This window comes from Marmota marmota, unplaced genomic scaffold (genome assembly GCF_001458135.2).
Source record: "Marmota marmota marmota unplaced genomic scaffold, marMar, whole genome shotgun sequence".
NCBI classification, from domain to species: Eukaryota; Metazoa; Chordata; class Mammalia; order Rodentia; family Sciuridae; genus Marmota; species Marmota marmota.
The window spans coordinates 3,120,468-3,140,908 of record NW_025999863.1 but is presented as its reverse complement, the minus strand read 5'-3'; the positions used below and the strand labels follow the sequence as shown (position 1 = coordinate 3,140,908).

At 64.7% G+C, this 20,441-nt stretch overlaps 1 protein-coding gene across 2 annotated transcripts in view; it reads right to left on the bottom strand.

The window, feature by feature from the left end:
• LOC107157301 (lysine-specific demethylase 4B) overlaps window positions 1–20,441 on the bottom strand; it is an 88,559-nt gene that overhangs the window by 48,131 nt on the left and 19,987 nt on the right. The window contains exons 4-7 of one of the 2 annotated variants that reach the window (XM_048812454.1): window positions 17,075–17,250; window positions 16,361–16,475; window positions 11,327–11,520; window positions 7,704–7,730 (exon numbers count right to left, since the gene is read on the bottom strand). In XM_048812454.1, the coding sequence (XP_048668411.1) occupies window positions 7,704–7,730; window positions 11,327–11,520; window positions 16,361–16,475; window positions 17,075–17,250 (512 nt within the window). The remainder of the gene's footprint in view (window positions 1–7,703; window positions 7,731–11,326; window positions 11,521–16,360; window positions 16,476–17,074; window positions 17,251–20,441) is intronic. The other variant, XM_048812451.1, reaches the window with a different exon arrangement.

The window sequence follows — 20,441 nt, the reverse complement described above, 5'->3', positions numbered from 1 at the left end:
AGACATCAGGAAGCCAGACTCAGCCCCCTGAATCCTGACCCCGGCCTCATTTGCATGGCTTCTCCTCAATAAAAGGGTCAGCACAGGCTCGCCCGCTCTTTCTTTCTGTGGACCCTTAAGGTCAGAGGAGCCGTCACAGGACCCCAAAGAAAAAGCTCTCTCTGTCTCTTGTGTGGTTATTTTGTGCTGCCCAGTTCCCCTGGAGGGACCCTGAGTGTTTTTGTCGTGAGGAACGCGACGATCCCCCTCCAGATGACATCTGTGCCTGGCATGGCTTGTGCTATGCCCGAGTGGGCACTCTGACAAGGCTGACCATCTCCCCCTAAACTCGGAGGCCTCTGTGCTCAGCCTGGCAGGCACCTGGCCTGTGTAGCAGCAGAGGTGAGCTGTGGCTCTCTGCCCCTCCTTCTCCTCCTGGACCCGCTCGCAGACCATTCCCAGCCTCCCTTGCTACAGGGCACTGCCCGGTGCCTGGGTGCTGGCCAGTGCAGGTGCAGAAGCACCCCGAGAGCACCTGCTGCCCGAGCACACACCAACACTGAAGGCAGCCTCAGCAGCCACACCTCAAAGGAGGCAGCATCCCCGAAGCCTAGCCTGTGTGTGGCACCTCCCCTCTGTCCCCACAAGAAGCCACGGCAACAACAGTGGGGCAGGGTGCGGCTCGAGGAGCTTTCAGGGTCCCTCCTCTCTTGCCCCTTACATCCCGGCCACCTCATCACCTGGGTTGTGCCCCGTGGCCCGGCCACCCTCATGACCTCTAGGACCATGAGTCAGGGGTGGACGCGACAGTGGTCGGGAGGGTGCGCTTCCACACCTGTTCACACTCCCCGGCCTCGGCAGGTGCCTGGCCGGCCTGTGCCTCACCTGGCAGTGAGGACCTGGGCCACAGCTATAGCCCAGGGTCACAGCAAGCAAGACACTGCGAGAAACAAGCGTGGCTCTGCCAGAGGCCAACAGCGAGGCTTGTGCGGTCTCCTGCCAGTGCCTCATGGGGACAACCGCGTGCTCACAGACAGACGGACAGGACGGCATGATGGCAGAGTCACAGCCAGGAGAACGAGTAAGCTGGTGCCACGCGGGTCAACGGCGGGGCAGACAGGCAGGAAAATCTGTCCTTGGTGTGGGTGCCCACGCGGCCAACTGCCCGGAACTGCGCCTGCCATCCCAGCGGCTCAGGAGGCCGAGGCGGAGGATGGAAGTCCCGGGTCGCCTGGGGACTGGGCAGGACCTGCGTGGGGAGACCTCAGCCTCCTGTGTGGCCACCTCCCCAGCCCTCGGGTGCTGGGGCCTTCCTGCCCCACTTCGCCGTTCAGGAGGAGAAAGGCCAGAGAAGGGCAGCACAGTGACAGTGGGGACAGGCGGAATCCTAGGTAGGCCGGCCTCGGGCCCAGCTCCCCCGACTCCAGGGCTCAGTCACCTCCTGGCTACCTGGGGGCGGGTGGCAGAGCTGTTGAAAACTTAGTGAGCAGACTTGAGAGGGGCGATTCCCCAGGGGGCTGGGCCCATCAGGGACCCTCCTGAGCCCTCCTGACCAGGACACCTGTGCTGGGCGGCAGAGGGGGCAGCCTCAGGATGGGGACAGTGGCCCCCAGCTGGCATCAACAAGGAAACTGGGACCTCAGTTGACCACAGGAACTCAACTCTGCCACCAACCCAAGGAACCTGGAAGGGGAGACTGCCCTGTGCCCCAGCCCTGCGCCCTGGTGTCAGCCCTGGGCTGGGGCCAGCTACCTGGGTTTCGACTCTAGAGCCACCAAAGCAGGAGCTGGTCCTCCAGGGCCACTCGATGGCAGGCACCAAGGCCAACCTCACGTGAGGAGGAAGGGGGGAGAGATGGGAAATACCGGGCAGTACACAGCCCGGCCATGTCCGTCCACCCAGAGACCCGGGCACCAGGCTGCTCTGCACGAGCTTTTTTCTGGTAATTAAAATACTTCATTTAAGAGGAGGGGGGCAGGCACAGTGGCCACACCTGTCATCCCAGCGGCTCAGGAGACTGCAGCAGGAGGATCGTGAGTTCAAAGCCAGCCTCAGCAATGGGGAGGCGCTAAGGACCTCAGTGAGACCTGTCTCCAAATAAGACACACAAAAAGGCTGGGGATAGGGCTCAGTGGTCGAGTGCCCCGAGTTCAATCCCCAGAACCCCCCCCCAAAAATCTGGGGGTTACATTTTATTTCAACAAGTACAGTACAGAAAAGGACAAACAGAGGTCATCTACACACCAGGGCCAGGGTGCAGGTCAGCCTCAGCAGCAAGGGCCACCGGGGTTCCCCAGCCCAGGGTCTTCACCCTGCCCAAGAGGAGCGACCAGGCGGCCCCATCAGGGCGCTCCCTCTGCAGGAGCTGGCCAGCACCTCCCCAAGGACAGGGCCCCGGCAAGCAGTGGCGGCCCAGAGGTGGGCAGGCGGTCACCATCACAAGGGGTCTGGGCTGAAGGGGATGTGAGGGACACTGAGGAATCTGAGCAGAGCTCAGTCTTCAGTCAACGCACTGCCACAGACGGGCCCTGACTGAACACATGGGCCACCGAGAGGGGACGCTGCATGTGGGAACACTGCTTTCTCCCAGAGGTTAGTGAACCTGCGGGGTTCTGTCACACAACGCCTCGGAACAGGCGGCGAGGAGCTGGGGGTGCTCAGTGGCAGAGGCTGGCCTGGCACATGTGAGACCTGGGGTTGGCTCCCAGCACCGCATACAAGTCAATAAAGGCATCGTGTCCCCGACAGCTAGGAACACAAAAGGAAAGGAAGGCGGGACGCGCCACCCACAGGAGTGGGCACGATGACAGACACAGACGGGACTCGTGGTCGCGCCACCACCCTGCCCACCAGCAAACCACCTCCCCAACCCTGCTGGATACGCGGTCCTGCAGCAGGTGGCGGGACATTCCCAGGACACCAGCGCGTCCCCGGCTCAGTGCCGCTGGCTTCGGGAGTGTGGGGATGTTTGCTCTCTGGTGCAAAACTGGACCCTAAAATTGTTCTGCGGCCTCTGAACAAAGCCTGTGGGGTGTCCCCAGCAGCTTGTGGAGAGTGAGGGGCCGCGGGGGTGCTGGCGAGGGCCCTGGGTGCCGCTGGTCCTGGGGACGGTCCCAGCACAGCCGTGGGGCAGGTGGGCTGGCAAGCAGCTCTGCAGGCTGACGCCACCACACTGTGCCCCAGCCACTCCAACACGCGCCCCGACACGGCAGCGGCTGGTGGCAGCCTGTCCTCGCGGCAGGTATCTGGTGCCACGTGCGGCCCATGTCTCTCCGGTGACGGGAGTCACCGCTCTGATGACCCAAGCTGCTTTTGTCTTCAGAACGACTGCCCACTCTCGACCAGCAGAAGGCCTGGGCCAGGGGCATCAGGCGTGACAGAGTGCTTGTGACAAGAATGGAGCCAAGGGCTCGGTAAGGAGGGCTGGGAGAGGGCCTGGGCCAGGGATAACACAGCTGTCCCTCCATACGCCCGGCATGCCCAGCCCTCCTGGCTGAGGCCGTGAGCCCCCGGCCAAGGCTCAGCTGTGCCAAGATCCGGAGCGCGGCGAGGCCCAGCTGGAGGATCAGGGTGGGGGAGGCGGCCTCTGCCAGCTCATGGGATCCCAGCCCCCGGTTCCGCAGCCTGTGGGGTGCGCGGAGCCCACGTGCTGACTCCCAGGCAGCACACTCAGGGCAACCCAGCGCGGCAGGGGGCCGGGCCCGTGGAGTCCAGGACACCTCGGAGACGCCAAGCCACCGTGCACACTCACACCTCACGAGGTGCCAGCAGGTGACGGTCAGGACGGTGGGCGAGGAGTGGGCCGCCCACCGCTGTGCACCGTCCCCAGCACAAGAGCCCAGGCAGGGCCCTTCCTGCCCCAGCCATGCCCAGCACAGGGGCACCAGTGCCATGTATGCTGGCAGCACAGTGACGACGCTGCGCCCAGAACCAGCAGCGGGCGCCGGGCTCCTGCAGCCCTCAGCATGCCCCCGGGAGAGCCGCCTGCCTGCGGGCCAGGGCCCCTGGGCAGGTGTGGCCGGTGGGACAACCGTCCTCTCTGGGAAGGGTTGTCAAGAATGTCCCAGACAGCCCTAACCGGCAAGACAGCAGCCCAGGGACAGTGGCCATGGCAGCCCTGGGCCCCTGCACACAGACCCAGGTGCTTGGGGAGAAAGCGCGGGGTCAGGACCGGGCAGCCAACGGCCCAGGTCCAGACACCCTGCTCTCAGACCCTGCCACCTCAGTCTCCGCTTCCTCAGGAGCAGGGTCCCTGCCACCTCCCCCTTGTGGCACTCTGTTGGACTTTCTTCACCAATGCTGTCTTGGACCCCTGGCACCTTGCTTGGTGTCTATGGCTGAGGAAAGAACCGTGTGGCTTCCCGCGGCCCACGGTCCATGGCGACTGGCCTCGAGCATCCTGGGGATTCTGCACTCCCTGGGGACTTCTGCCACCATGGCCACTGAGGCAGGCCAGGTCAGGACAAGCATGTGGGCAGGAGCAGGGGCACATGTCTGTCTGGTGCTCTCACCTGGTGCCAGGGACAGCACAGGGAAGCGAGGTACTCAACCGGTCCGCGAAGCTGCAGGGCTGCGGCCCGTCCTCACTGCGGCCCGCAGGGGGCTGGCCTGCCACCTCTGCAGAGGTTCAGGTCCCTGCTCCAGACCTCATCTGGGGACCTCTGCAGCCAGCTGGGGCGGGGTCAAGGGTGCCCGGGAAGGATCACTCAATTTGCGGGAGGGGGTAGCACTTAGGGTCAGAGAATGTGGCCCCAGGTCCCTGCTGCTGGTGGAGACTCGGGCACTGAGCTTCACACTCGGGAGCCCCTGAGGCCAGCACAGACCCAGCCAGGCCCAGGGCCTCCCGTGAGCCCCAGGCCTCCACACCTCGTGGCAGGGGGCTACCTGCCTCCACCCTGCACCTCTGGTCCCCCGAGGCCCATCAGTGCTGCCTGAGGCCAGGCTCTAGGAGCCGGCAGAGGACGTGGGAGGGAGGCGTCTATCCCAGAGACTGCCTGACCCCCCAGGGCCTACAGGTGACTCTGGGCGCGGGGAGCATGCCAGGTGGGGTGGCAGGGGCCAGGGAGCAGCGGGCAGGCTCCCTGCCCTAAGAAGGGCCTGGCTCAGCCTCCCAGGGCATCAGACCAGCAGTCGGGGGACACCAACACACAGCCTGGGCTAGGCCGCCTGGGCCACGCAGCAGGCACCCTCGCTCCCCTCACGGGGAACACAGCCTCGGAGGCCCACACGGGCAACTCACCCCACGAGCACCTGCGCCCACCTCAGGGGCACTGAGCTGCAGGACTGGCTTCCCTGGCAGCAGGAAGAGCTGGCCAATCCCGCACCCGTGAGACCCCCATGAAATGCCAAGGACACTCAGGGCTGCCCATCCAAAGGGGAAATTCTCTGCACCAGGGCCGCCGCCGTCTCGCAGAAGTCAAGGGAGCTCTTCAGTTCTAGCCGCCCCGGCAGGGAGCAGAAGACTGCCTCGGAGCGCCTGCTCCTGTCCACAGGTGACGGGGCTCCCGGCCTCCCAGTCACTGCAGCCTGCACCCCACGCGGGGCCTGGGAGACAGACGGAAGCAGAAGGGCCAGGAAAGGGACCAGAGCCATGGTGGAGGCGAGCATGCGGGTGAGGGTCTCGGAATGCCCAGCGCCCCGGGGTCACGGGCAGGTCATGCCTGCTGACAGTGGGAGCGCCACCCTCTGCTTGTCGGGGTCTAGCAGGAAACAGGAGGCCCCACCTGACAGAGGCCGAGGGAATGGGAGACCCTCCCAGCAGGGAAGGCGCCCAGCTGGAGCAGGAGCCGGCGGGCCTCAGCCTGGAGAGTGGGAGCAGGGACAGCGGCACCTGGGCGGCTGCTGGCCGCTAGGGAGGCCCAGGCTCTGCGCCTCCTGGGGCCCACAGCCCCCATGCCACCCAGCACCCAGCCAGCCCTCAGGCTGTCACCCAAACCTGCCTGCTGGGTCGGGGGAGATGGGCACCCAAGGCTTTTGCCAGCCCTGGCCCGGCACGTGAGCACACAGGGGCAGCCGGAACCTACTCGAGTCCCACAGCCCAAGAGGGACCCTGGCCTCCGACACTGAGGAAGGTGCTGGGGCACCCTGCGCAGGGCAGCAGCCGGCAGCACCTTCCCTGGATGCACAGAACTGCCTAGCACTAAGGCTCACAGGGCTGACCAGGGCCTGCTGCACCCCGGTCCCCAATGGGGCTCCCTCCCCCGCTCCAAGGACATGCAACGAGGACACGGGCTGCTGTAGTTTGGAGTGTCCCCAAAGGCCCAGGTGGGAGAGGCCTAGTTCCAGCCTGAGAGCTGGCGAAGGCAACTGGAGTGGGGCCTGGCGGGGCTGTGTCCCTCCAGAGGCTGTGGGACCCTGGGGCTACCGTCCTCTGCGTCCAGGCCACAGGGAGGGGGTGGCCTTCACCTGTCCCTACAGGATGTGCAGATCCCACTGCGTGGACTGAAACCTCCAAACTGTGAGCCAGTGAAGCTCTGCCCGCCATGAGGGGCCCCAAGGTGTCCTGCCACAGTACTGAGAGCTGGCCGCCCGGAGGCCTCATGCGAGGGCGCGCCACAGTGTGCCTCACCTGCCCTAGCGGCACACTGCCCGTGGCCCTGGGCATTAGACAAGTGCACCCACAGTGGCCCCTGCTGGAGGGCATTGTCGCCAGCTTACCACTCCCTGCAGTCATGAGCCCAGGCTGCCCGGGCCAGCACCCCTCACAGAAGAGCCGCAGGGCTCAAGGGAAACTGCCCAGCGTCCCCGGTGCCCATGCCCATTCCCAACTGCCCTCAGGGCCAGGCAGCAGGCCGAGGTGCCACGAGTGTTCTCCATCCCCGCCTCAGGAGGGACTTGGAGGTACTCCACTGCTTGCGACATACTCAGCCTGGCTGCGAGCAGCGGCTCATGACGCTGGCCTTCCCAGCCCCCTCTCTATGCTTTTATTGACACCAGGCTACTCACGTCACTTCGACACACAGATCCCACTCCCAAAGTGGCAGCAGACCCAAGAGAGGCTTGATGAAACTTGCCAACCCGCGCACGTCAACGCTCCCCAAGATGCCACCAAAATACCCCGAGTAGTCACAATTAAGCTACCACAGACCTAAGAAGAGCAGCGTCATTAGGAGACAGACACCAGGCTCGGCCACCCGCAGCCTCACCTGCGGCACCTGCCAGGAGCCCCTCTGGCTCAGGGCTAGCGAGGCGAGTGACAGCAAGCGTCACACTGCTGGGGCCTGCGCAGCCTCCTGAAGCCCCAGCCCAGGGACAGCGGCCCAGGCGGTACCTCCCAAGAGGGAAGGTGGCCACAGGACGAGGCACACAGGGATCCTAGAGGCTCAGGAGCGGCCAGGGCCTGCTGGGGGGAGTCGGTGCCGCCAGCCTGGCCTGTGCCTTCCTTGCATGCGGAGCTCAGGGCAGCATCACACAGTGGGGGGCACCCCTCCCCCGCAGGAAGCCCGGAGGCCACATGGGGGCCCCTGTGGGCACTCCCCCTCCAGGATAGGACTGGGGGGATTGAGGCTGGCCCACTGGCTGCTGCCCGAAGCCTCCCGACAAGGGCCACGGGAAGGTGGGCAGTGGGCAGTGCTCCCAGCATGCTGAGCACCAGGTGCCACCCAAGCAAACCAGGGCAGGTGAGGGCAGCGGGCAGGCAGAGGGCCCGACCACCTGGGGCCCGGGGACACGTGCACAGAAGAGCAGGCCACAGAGAGGCCGCAGGCTCCGGCCTCCTTGCCCACCTGCCATGGCTTCTCGGGAGCACCGCCCTCTCGCTGGGCAGTGAGGACTCTGCACACTGGACACAGCCTGCACCCTGACATCGGAGTCCCTGCTGCTGACGTCGCTCTGGCCTCGAGCGCCCCAACCTCAGCCACCGGCGCCCACCAGCAGGGTCCCCAGCCCTCCATGACTGGCTAGGAAGGAGCGCCTCAGGGCCACCCTCACGGGCCCCACCATCCCCATGGTGGCAAGGGGTCTGAAGGCACAGGTCCTCTCCTGGGGACTCCTGCAGCCCACCTGAAGGAGCTCAGGCCCCAGGGCTCCCACACTCCCTGCACCTGCGACGTGCTCTGGGGAGAAGGTGGGTGCTCTCCCCGCCAGACCCTGAGACCACAGGGCATCTGGGGGTGAGTGTGCCCCCGCCCCCCGCCCCTCCGGCGGTCTCTGCCCTCCCCCAGCGCCACTCCCAGCAGGATGCGCAGGTGGAAGCCAAGGGGAGCGCCATGGTGGCACAGCCCAGAGCAGAAGGGCAGGAGCGCCACCTAGTGGTCCTCAGGGGTAGAGCCGGGCCTCCTGGACCTTCCTCAGCCTCAGATCCCACAGCAGCCAGTGCCAGGGTCAGAGCGTGTCCACACCCGCAGGCTAGGACCCCAGCACACCCACACACACCACGGCCTTCGCTGGAGGTGTGAGGAGCCAGCAGGCAGCCAGCAGGCCACCGTCTGCACAGCCACACGCCACCTGCCTGTCAGGGACACCCAGTCTGCTGGCAGCTGGCAGACTGAGCCGTGGTGGCCAGGCACCTCACCCACGTGGGGGGACTCGGGTCAGAGCCGCAGCTACCCTGCTGCCACTGCCCGGGGCAGGTCCAAGCTTGTCCTCAAGGGAGGAGGGCTGTGGGAGGGGCTGTGGGGGACCTCTGGCTGGGCCCTTTTCCACCCAGGACTGCATAGGGCCACCATCCAAGAAATGCCACCTGAGCAGGGCTCAGGACACCCTGGAATGTGGCACTTCATTTCCCCAAACGCAAGCCCTGGGCTGCTGGGGGGACAGCTGTCACCCACCTGTCGACACCCCTTCAAATGATTCTAGAAATGTAAACACCTGACCTAGAAGTTCCCGGGACCAGAGGTGGACGTGAAGCTGTCCCCATGTCCCCGAGCCCCAGTCTGCCCCATCCTATGAGCACCATCTGTTACCAGGGTGCCTGTGGGGACTCAGCAGGCCTGGGCCAGGCTTCTCTCGAGAAGGCCACCAGGCGGAGGCACAGGGCTGACGACAGGACCCCCTGGGACGCAGGGTGCTCCACAAGCACACAGAGCAGCACGCGAGTCCAGAGCACCGTGGGCAGCACGCCGCCCCTCCTCCTCCCAGGGACCCACGGACGGCACTGCCCAGGACAGAGGGGCTCTGAGGTAGGGTCAGTGAAGGGCCCTGAGCTGGGGTCACGCAGGGTCACCAGGGGGTCGTTAGGAGAGAGGCAGGAGGGCCCGAGTCAGGGGCCTGAGGACGCTGCACTACTGGCTCTGGAGCGGGGGGAGGGGCCCTGGACTCTTCCTGGGCTGGGGGGCCAGCCTGGCGCCTCTGGGTCTGGCCCAACAGACTGATTTCGGGGCTTTAAACCTGTGCTGCTCTAACTGGAAGAAGTGTGATCTGTCACAGTGGTGGCAGCAGCCATCTGCCCAGAAGCCAGGGGAGCGAGCGGCCTCCCATCTCAGCCTCCTCAGCCTCCAACCAGACGCAGACTCAGGACCCTGGAAATTCAGGTTGATCCAGCAAAAGCAGCTCAGCCAGGAGGCATGGGCCAGAGAGGCTCAGCAGACAGGCACCAGGACAGCCCCCGGCTCGTGGGGGTGGGGGAGGACGCACAGAGGCCCCTCCTGGCTTGGTCCCCCACTGAGCTGGGCACCCCTCCCCGGGGGCAGCAGCCTGACTCCTCGCCCTGCAGCCCAGCGTCCACACAGCACTGGACGCCTCTGCCAGCGCCTCTGCTCGCCACAGGCCACCCCCAGGCAGGAGCCCGGCCCAGACCTGAGGGAAGGCAGAGGGCGATCCGAGCCCCGGATGCTTTCGTATTTTTTTTTAACTTTTTTTTTTTTTTTTTGAGAATTTTAAATATTTATTTTCCAGTTATCGGCGGACACAACATCTTTGTTGGTAGGTGGTGCTGAGGATCGAACCCGGGCCGCACGCATGCCAGGCGAGCGCGCTACCGCTTGAGCCACATCCCCAGCCCGATGCTTTCGTATTTTGAGTCTAGAGAAACCAGATGAGGGAGGGGTGGAAAGAAGACACTTGGTCCTCACGGAGGGTCTCAGGCTCCTCTTTCCAGAACATCTGGGTGCCTGAGTGGTTTTGGAGCCTGGAGAACCGTGCATTCCTCCACCCTCAGGGGTCGTGGGGATGGGACTTGGGGTGACCTGGAACACTGAGGGACACAGGGTCACTCTGCTTGAGCACACGGTGTCACCAAGGAGCAGCATTAGAGCATCATTCGCGACGTGGCTAGGCATGGAGGGACCTCCACGGCTGTGGCCCGGCAGATAGAGGACCCCGACCGGCTCCCTCAGCACCCTGGCCTGGGCAGCCGCGAGTGGGAGGCCGAGACGCTTCCCTGAGCTCGGGAGCCAAGGGGGTGCCCTGGAATGGAGCACCTAATGGCTCCAAGGCTCGTCTGGTGTGTGCAGCCCACATGGGCCCTGGAGCGGGAAGAGGGCACACCCCAGGGGTCCAGGTCCCAGGCCCGTCGCAGCTTGAGGACCCGCGGGGTGGAGCCCAGTGCCTGGAGGGGCTCACAGGCGTGGAGAGCAGGGAGAGAGGCCTCCACTCTGCCTGTGCCCCGTCCCTGGAGTCCCTGGTGCTGGGGTCCCCTTCCCTGGCAGACGCACACCACACCAAGACACCCGGACACTCGGCACCATGACTCCCCAGGCCCCTCAGCTGGGCCAGCTCGTGTGGCCTCTTCCCACCCTCTGAGAACCAGCAGGGTGGGAGGCAGGAAGGCTCGATTCCCCAGTCAGAGGCACTGCTGGGCCGCGACGGGGAACAGAGGCCCATAGCGGTGCCACCAGAGAGGCTGGCGGAAGGGAGCGCTGCAGCAGCATCACTCGCCAGATGCTGGAGAGGACACGGGGTGGCAGTTTGGGACAGCCCTCAGGGCCATCACTTGAGATGCAGCCACCCCGTCTCTATGGTGTGGCCTTCCAGCTGCAAGCTCACCTGCCCAGTCCCCGCACACCAGCGAGAAGCCCTGCAAGCCGCAGGCCACTGCTGACCACCCTGGGGCCTGGAGGCCAAGAGCAAGGCCAGAGCCATTCAGGGTCAAGGCCGATGGTCCATAGGACAACGCCCACATGGACCACCTCTACGTGACAAGGACCCCAGGCGGAGGCTGCTGTGTGGCACGGGGACACCATAACCGGTCAGTCCCACCCTGGCCTGCACACCACAGGCTCAGGACCTGGAGACCCCACTCTCCCCTCCTGCCACTGAGGGGCAAACCAGGCTGTCCCTGGCGACTTGGGGCCCCTAGTACCCACCTTCACCACCTCACCAGCACAGCCCCTAAGCCCTGAAAGCAGCCCAGGCCCAGCTGACCCCGCCAGACGCCTTGGGAGGCCAGGCTGCAGTAGCCGCCACTCACCAGGACTTGGGCTCCCCAAAGTGCAGGTAGTTGATGCTGTACAGGTCCATGTCCTCCGTGTGCCAGGCGAAAGTGGTCTTCCACATGCCGAAGTACAGGTAGGGCGTGTTCACGCCCTCGATGATGGTGCCGCACTCGCGCTCCACCATGTCCAGGATGGTCCTGAGGCTCCCGATGTTCCACTGCGCCACGTCCTGCAGGGGCGGCAGAGTGGCCAGTCAGCATGGCCACGACCCAAGGTGTCTGTGTGGCCCTGGCTACCCCAGTACTCCGGGAAGAGCGGGAAGGCCACATCTCATCATGTCCAGGTCCAGGATGTGAGCTGACTCTCTGCAGAGGACCTGGACCAGCTCTGCCATTAGTCCATGCCCAGACAGGGCTGAAGGCCCACTGACTGGTGGCACCCTACCTGCCCCTCCACTGAGGCCACCTGCCAGCTCAGCGCCTGGCACACACGGCCTGGACTGCCCCACAGAGCGGACTGCATGTGGCGCTGGGAGCCGACTGGGTTGCAAGACGGCAGCTGGTGGTGGACGATCAACGTGCCTCTGGATCAGCGACAGGGGAGGAGGAGACCTCCAAGTGGGCCGGGCCAGGGCCAGGGCCAGGGCCAGGGCCCACGCCCAGCAATGGTCCTCCCAGTCCCTTGCTACAGAGGAGACAGATGGGCTGACGTCCCACCTGGTCCTGCAGCTCCCGACCCCGGGCTCGGGGCGCCATAGCCTGCACATGGATGCGTGGGTGTGAGCCCTCCACGGGGACAGGGCGGCAGGCTGGCTGGAGGTGGAGGTGCTCGTGGGACGAGGCTCCACTTTTCATTTTTTATTTAAAAACAATGATGAAGCATCCGTAAGAGAACGAGGAGACCAGCCACAGGCTGAAAGAGGTGTTTGCAAAGACACCTGACCCAGGGCTGCCGCCCAAGCACAGGAAGGACCCTACACCTCCACAGGAAGGACACAAACAGCCTCAACCAAAGACCAACCCACACGTCGCGAAGGAGGCCCACAGATGGCCAGCAGCAACCAAGACACCCCTTAGATGGCTCCAGAAACGCAGATCCCAACCAGCAAGAGACGCCCACACTCCCTCCGAGTGGCGAGAATGCAGGCACCCACGGCCCGGGGCTGGGGACTTGCAGCAGCAGGAAGCCATCTCCACTGGGACGCTGAAGGCATGGCCAGCACAGGGACAGGAGGGCAGCTCCGCGGCAGCTAAGCCGTGATGCCGCCTGAGCCAGCCGCTCGCAGCGTCCCCCGCAGGAGCTGCTCATGTTCACATGCCACCCGCAGAGAGACGCCAGGCCTCTGCCCGACCGCCCACCCCTGGAACGATGGCGGTGTCCTTCCACCAGGGATAGTCAAGACTGCAGCCAGCCCGACAGTGGCCCAGTGCTGGGCACCAGGAGGAAGGGAGAAGATGAGGAGCCCTGCCATCGTCCCCTCAGGAGAAGACAGCCTAGAAAGCAGCCACTGTCGCCGACCACAAGGTTCTGCGAAAGGCAGGAGGAGGCACGGGACGAGCCAGCCTCCACAGGGCCAGCAGTGGGCGCACACATGGGCACAGGCCTCCGGGGCAGTGCACTCACTGTGTGGCACTGCCACGGCAGAGGTGTCACCCACATCTGCCCAAACACACGAGGCACGGAACATCCACAGCCAGCCCTCAAGGGGCTGTGGCACTTTGGTGACAGGGTGCACCAACACAGTGTTGTCCATGGTCGTGAACGCCCCGCTCTGGTGGGTGTGCAGCCTGGGCGAGGCCGGGCAGGTGCGGAGCCAGGCTCTGTGGGAGCTCTTGGTACTTTCTGACTTTTTCTGTGAAACTAAAACTGTTCTAAGTTTTCTAAGTTTATTTTTTAAATAAAAATAAATATGAATGTGGGATCCCACCTGGCACCAATACCATTCAAGGGGAAAGAAGGGTCTTTTCAGCAAATTGTGCAGGGACAATGGGGCCGCCACATGCAGGAAAGAGCATCTGGACCCCTGCGTCACACTGTACAAAATGAACTCAAGCACGCCTGTCATCGTCGCAGCAACTCAGGAGGCTCAGGTAGGAGGATGGCAAGTCCAGGGCCAGCCTGGCAATTTAGCAAGATCCCACCTCAAAGCTAAAAATAAAAAGGGCTGGGCTGTGGCTCAGAGGTAGAGCACCCCTGGGGTCAAACCCCGGTACCCCCCACATGCACAAAAGGAAAAGAACTCAAGACACATCACAGACACAGCACCAAACCATGACCCTCTTGGAAGAAACAGGAGCACGCGGTCATGGCTCTGGAATTGGCAATGGTTTCTTAGAAAAGACACCAAAGCATAAGCAATAAGAGAAAAAAATAAGCCTTTCTCCAAAGAAGACACAGGAATGGCCAGTAACCCACAGAAAGGCGCTCGGCACCCTGAGCCTCCTGGACCACGGGCCGCTCCACACCCAGGGAGGCCAGACGCGAGCAGACGCAGCAGCAGGCGCTGGGCACTCCTCCAAGCCAGAGCCCCGGCCTGCGGTGGGATGCGACAGGCTGCAGCTGCCACAGAACAGACCCAGCCTGGCGGCTCCTTAGCAAGTTAACAGGGAGTCACCACGTGGCCCAGCAGGGCCACCCTCATCCATCGGCCCCCGAGCAATAAAGCACTCCCAGGCAGACACGCACCCAGATGTTCACAGCAGCAGCTGGCGACAGCCGAGAAGCACGAGCAACCAACGACCCCCTGGGTGGACAGATGGCCACAGAGAGCATGTCCCATGCACACCTGGAGCGTCACGCATGCCACAGCTACAGCGTGGAGAAACCTGAGGACCTCATGCACAGGAGAAGCAGACACACAGGGCCACAGGGCACGACCCAGTGACAGGAGCATCCAGGTCAGGAGAGTGCAGGCAGGACATGGACTTCTGGGTGCCGGGGGCTGGGATTCTGCGCGTGAGGACAGGCTTCCTTCTGGGGTGATGGAATCATCCTGAGCTTGGCAGCAGTGAGGGTTTCCCGATCCCATGAATGTTCCACAACTCACTGGACCCCGCCCTGAACGGGTGGTGTGTGCACCCGACAAGGCCACCGCGTGTTCCCTGCAGTCCTCCAGGGCTGGGGAGGCCCTGGCCTCGGGCCTGCTGGGCAGGGCCCACCACTGAGCCTACCCCAGCCTGCAGCAATGCTGTACGACAGCCGGGGGACCAGGACACACTCAGCGTGCCGCAGGCCCGCCAGTGTCTTGCAGGACAGGGTACGTGGAGGGTCAGCTCTGCCCCTGCTGCCCCACTCCCCAGAGCGCCACCTGCAGGGGGCTGAGGGACGCGCCCCCCTCAGGGCCACTAGGTGTGTGATGGGTCGCGCAGCTGTGGGGGCTGCTGGCTGGCGCTGACCCTCGGCCACTAGAGCTGGGCTGGAGCGACAGCTGAGAGGGTCACCAGGCACTGACCCCCAACCTGAGGTGGGCAGGGCATCTGGGCACTGTGAAAACTAGTCACCAAGGGAAGGGCTGGTACTTAGAGAATGGGCACTGCTGGCCTGCCCAACACTGGACCAGCCTGGAAAGGCCTGGAAACAGCTCCTGCTCTGTGCCCAAAGCCAGGGAGCTAGAGCCTCCTGTCACAGTTGCCTGGAAGGAATCGGGAGGCAAAGGCAGCCACCCTGACCCAGAAAGACACCACTGTCCTGCCTGAGCAGCTGCCGGGAGGAGCCGGGGGAGAGGGGGCCCCGCCCTGACCGGGAGGGCTGCTCAGGGCTGTGGCTATCTGAGGCGGGAGATGGGGGCTTGGGCAGGTGGACACTGTCACTGGGCCCGCAGAGAAGAAGCAGGGCAGCACAAAGGTGCCCCGTTACCCCCCACCACCACCACCGAGTGGCAGGAACCACGGTCCTCAGGAAGCTCCAGGAACACAGTCACTGGCTGGGAGGGAGCTGCTGGCACAGGCCACCCTGACCCTGCTTGGCACCAGGAGTAGGGCAGGGGGCGAGGGACGGGCTGAGCCTGGAGGAGGGGGAGGTGGCACAAGGAGCCCAGTCTCTGGACTTCCCATGCAGTACACTGTCACCGGCTCTGTGGTCCCCCCTCACGTGTGTGCCAAGGTTGCAGCTCGTGCCACAGCTGGGCCTCACAGGGAGCCGTGCGGTCCCGCAGGCGGAGAGCCAGGAGCCTGCTGCGTGGCCTCTGCGAGCTTGCTGCCTGCTCCGGGCTAAGAGCACACAGGAGCTCAAGGCCCAGGCACGCTGTGCTGCGTGATCAGTGGGGAAACCGAGGCCCCGGAAGGCAGTGGTGGGTCAGGCTGCGCGGCTCTCCTGGCCCTCCCTGTGCCCGGAGGAGGGCATCTCCCACAGGTCTCTCTTGGTGTCTCTAGGTAAGCTCACCTCCAGCCTGTCCCCTCTTCCTGTGGCACAGTGCTCAGGAGCAGATACACCTGGGCTGCAGGTGGCAGCCCCGTAGCCCAAGGGCTGCGGGCTATGGGCTACTCAGGCAGGAGTGTGGGCTACTCAGCCATGGCACTGGCTAAGGTCGGGGAGGCCCGACTGCTCAAGGCCCTCTGAGAGAAATCTGCACATGCTCGTGCCCAGGGCATCCAGCGGAGTCGTGAACTTTCTCTGCAAGGCTTTTCTCCCACCCCAGCCCCACCCAGGAGCAGAACTCAGGTGCAGGGCGGAGGAGGAGTCCTGGCAGGGGGCACCTGTGTTGAAGACAGGGCAGGGGCAGGCTTCAGCGAAGGCTCCCGTGCAGGCCTCCTGGCCAGAAGCAAGGACCAACTTACAGTGAATCCGCAAGCGGCCTCACGGCTGAGAACCCAGGGCACCAGGTGGGTGGGCAGATGGGGCAACCAGTGTGGAGTCCCCAGAGTGCAGGGCAGGCCCTGGAAAAGGCCCGCGGCCGTGGGCCCTCACTGTGCTGCGGGACGAGAGGGGCTGGCTCCACGGGGCCCCAGGGCCTGCTGGGAACAAGTGGCAACCAGCAGCCGGGCTCCCCGGCCCCCTTCCAGCAACCCAGCTCTGCTCCTGCCCCAGAGGCCCTCACCCTGACCAGAGGGGTCTCCAGGCCTGGCACTCACGTCATCGTACAAAGAGCCACTGATGTCCGCCCCGTAGATGGGAGAGACGAAGGTGAGGTTCTTCCAGTACTTGCGCTCCAGGTCGTCGAAGTCCTGGTGCCGCGGGGTGCAGTACCTGGGAAACAGCACCCACAGGGGCTGAGAGGGGTGCTGGCCACACCGCCCAGCCCCAGCCACTGGGGGACCCAGGGAGCCCAGATGCTTGGCGGGCACACAATGTGACCATTCAGGGTGGGTCCGGATGCTCATGCCTCCCGTCCCCTCAGGCCCTGGGCTGGGACCTAAGTCAGGACACACCCCAGTGTGGCTGGAGCTGGAGGTCAGAGCCCAGGTGGCTCCTGTCTCTAATGCTGGGGCAGTGGGGACAAGGCTCTGCCCTCACAGGACACCTACGAGACCCAGGACCCAGGACCCAGGCTGGAAACAGAGGCGTGGGGACAGGAGGCGGGGCAGAGAGCTGGTGGCCTACCAGCAGGGGCAGGTGAGAGAACCCAGGATGCCTGGGGAATGCAGCTCATGCCCACGTGGGACAGGGGAGTGGCACATGGGAGGTGTCGGGGACCTTCTCGGAAGGGCCATCAATGGACACTTGAGGACAGGGGATCAGGTGTGCCCCGACTGTGGCGGGCGCCCCGGCAGCCTTGCTGTGGGGTGTGGTGGGCTGTGCGGCTGAGCGTGTGCCTGGACCTAGCCCGGGCCGGCGCCTGCACGCACTTGTCGCTGTTGGCCAGGCGGCGGTACTCCCCCACGGTCATGGCCTTCTTCTGGATGTTGTACTGCGTGAAGAGGCCCGACTGCCCGGTCACCACCTGCTGGATGGGGGCGGGGATCACCACGTCGTCGATGTCATCATAGGTCTGTCTGGGCTTCCACTCCTTCGGGGGGATGATCTGCAAGGCCAAGGGAGTGGTCACTGGCGCCCAGTCTGCCGCTGTGCTTCCTCCACCCCAGACCTTGGTGCGGACTGATGGGGGCCCCTGCAGAACCAGGGCCCTGTCGCTCCTGCTGAGCTCGGCACAAGGGAAGCCAGGAGTGCCCCAGACCACCAGGCCCACCCACCAGGGGCTTGCATGGTGACAGCTGAGCAGCGGGTGGGCTGGGGCTGCGGGTGTCCTGGTGCCTCCACATATGGAGGCTGCATTTTGAGACCTTACACCTGCCACTCCAGAGCCAGGCTAAGCACAGGACCTGCAGCGCCACCGAGGGGCTGCTTGGTCTCCCCACCACCACCTGCGAGGAGGCCAGCTTAGTTCTGGGGGCAGGAGACACTGGGAGACAAAGTCCCCAACCCACTGGGACCAGTGGTGATTCCTAGAGGAGGGGACAGGCAGGACAGGAGCTCCCAGCCGGGTACAGGGCTGCGTCTGCTGTCCCCTGCGACACCCAGGGGGGAGGTGCAGCACTGCTCCTCACACCTGGGGACAGGCAGAGGGAGGCCCCGCAACCCGACAAGGGTACCCACCAGGGGACAGCACAAGATGTGGACCAGAATGCCTGGACTCACGGCCAGCATGACAGCCTCAGGAGCGGCCCAGGCCAGCAGGAGGCCAGACACTGGGAGATGACAGCCAGAGAAGGAGGTCCTGAATGGCGCAGGGACAGGGACTCACCCGGCCTCCTGCCTCCCCATCCGTGAGGCGAGGCCCACGAGGCCACGGGGGCCGGCCTGAGGAGCTGCGGGCCTGAGCTGGGGGCAATGAGCGCCTTAGCTGGCGCTGCCGCCGCCCGCAGCCCACGGTGCCCTCTCCCAGGCGGACATGAGCAGGCCCCAAGCCAGCTTCCAGGTCCCTCGGCTCTGGGGGCGAGAACTAAGCCACCTGTTCCCGCCCATCAGCTGAGAGCCCTGGGGCCGGCAATTGTCCCCTCCAGGCCTCAATGGGGAGCCATGCACTGCTGTCGGCTAACAGCTTCCAGAACCGCCAAAGCCACTGACCGTCCCCCAGGAAGCTGCTGTCACCTGGCAAAAGCCCAGGCCCACTGAGCCATGCCAACACCTGATGGCAGGAGGCACCTAGAGTGGCGAGCAGCAGCAAAGCTCAGCAACCACACGCCGCCACATGCCACCACGGCAGGGAGGGCTGGCACCCAGGGAGCGAGCCCGACCCCGGGGACGTCTGTGGCCACCAAGACTAGAGGCGTCTTGGCCTGGAGTGAGTGGAAGTCAGGGACGCTGCCCAGCCCCTGCCACCTCCAGGACGCCCCTGGAGCAGGAGCCAGCCCTAGGGCACAGTGCGGAAGGGACCGGAGCTGGAGAGGGCGAGGGCTTGAGCAGGGGGCTCCCGAGGCCTCCTCTAACACACCCGCACGGGGCATCCCCTGCTGCTGTGTGACCCTCCAGGGCTTGAAGAGGCAGGAAAAGCAGACAGGGACCAGGATGCGGCCAGCTCAGCACGCTTTGCTATGGCCGCCGCAAACGGTGGGCCTGTGACCCCAAGCTACCTTGGATTCACACAGGTGACACCCCCTCTATACAGAGCCGGTGTCTTCCACTGCAGGGAGCCACCAGCCAGGGCCAGGCCAGCCCACAGCCACCGGTGAGCTCACACATGCAGGAGGCTACCCACCAGGAACACTGCATTTCCCACTTCTCTGCTCCCTGGGCTGCTTTGTTCACTGTCCCCTCCACTAAGGGCACAGCTGCAGCACACACATGGGAAAACAGGAAGGACACACCAGGTGACCCCTGGCCCGCGCCCGACACACCCCAAGCAGGTGCTGAGCTGCAGGAGCAAGACTCTTCACAAAGCCATGGCTGTGGGTGGAAGCCACACCCCGTGCGACACCCTCCGAGTCCTGCCAAGACAGGACCCCTGGAGGTCCCGGGTGAAGAAAGGGTTAACAAAGTGCCCTGGAGAACACGCCTCCTAGGGCCCCCCTCGGCACCTTCCAGGTGGCGCGGCCCTGCACTGGCCCTTCTGTGCGGCTTAGCTGAGGCCAGGAGGACTGGGCAGCCACATGTCCACACGCAGCGAGGTGGACGTGGGTGGTCCAGGCACTGTAGCCCACAGGCACCCTGAGGAGGGCAGCAGCAGCAGCAGCAGCCCACCAAGTGGTATATAACCTGCACCAGACACCATTCCCAGGTGCCCGGGCATTGTGGCCTCAGTTGACACAAAAGGGCTGAGGAGGAGTCTCAGAAAGACCCAGCCGGTGCCCACCTCTCGCCAACCTCGGCCCAGAGTGGAGCCACAAGCCAGGCTCCTGGGGCGCTTCCTGCCCAGCGCTTCCCAGGAGGGCTGAGGAAGCCGCCTCTGGGCTCTGGAACGCCTGATCAGGCCCTGCTTGTTATCTGAGGTCAAGAAAGTGCGAGGCTCCATGCCCTGGGGGGCTCCCGCTAGGCGTCCCCTGCCCTGGCTCAGTCTGGACCTAGGAAACGTGCTCCCTGCTCCCAGGCCCTGCAGATCTCGGGGAGTAGGGTGACCCGTGCAGTTCTAGTGAAAGCAGGAACCCCCAGCACTCACACAAAAGGGTGGTCAAGGCCAATGAGACCCAGGTGAGGGGGACACACACGTCCCCATGGCTCGAACAGAGCCAGCAGCACACTGTGATCCTTCTCCCAAGAGGCTGGCAGTCCTAAGAGCCAAGGGCCCCATCTGGAAGAAGCGGAGGTGCCCGTGGCCAGAGCAGATGCTTCCCTGAGCCCATCTGTCCCCACAGAGTGGCGGGAGGAGGGACACGTGTGTGTGGTGTGCCACACGTGGGTACCAATGTGACTGCAGCTGCCAAGAGCTGAGCATGCATGCAGCATCCACCTCCCCGCCCTGCTCCCCAGGCACCCATGCACGTGCGCCAGGGCCCGGGGCCTGCCCTCCACATGCAAGAGCGACCCGCGGTCAGAGAAGGCAGTGCTTGAAACCCCTCGTAAGAGGGAGAAGGGCTGCAGAGCCAGGGCACAGGGAGGGCCTGGAAACGGTCCCCACCCAGAGGTGCCCATCTGATGGTTGCCCTCAGCTCAAGCCAGCCGTGGACCGCCGGCCCACTGGAAGTGCAAATTTAAGGCAGAGAGGTCAAGGCTCCGGGGACAGGACGTGAAGGGGATGAAGAGGGAAGGAAGAGGGGGAGGTGGACCGGGGAGGGGGGG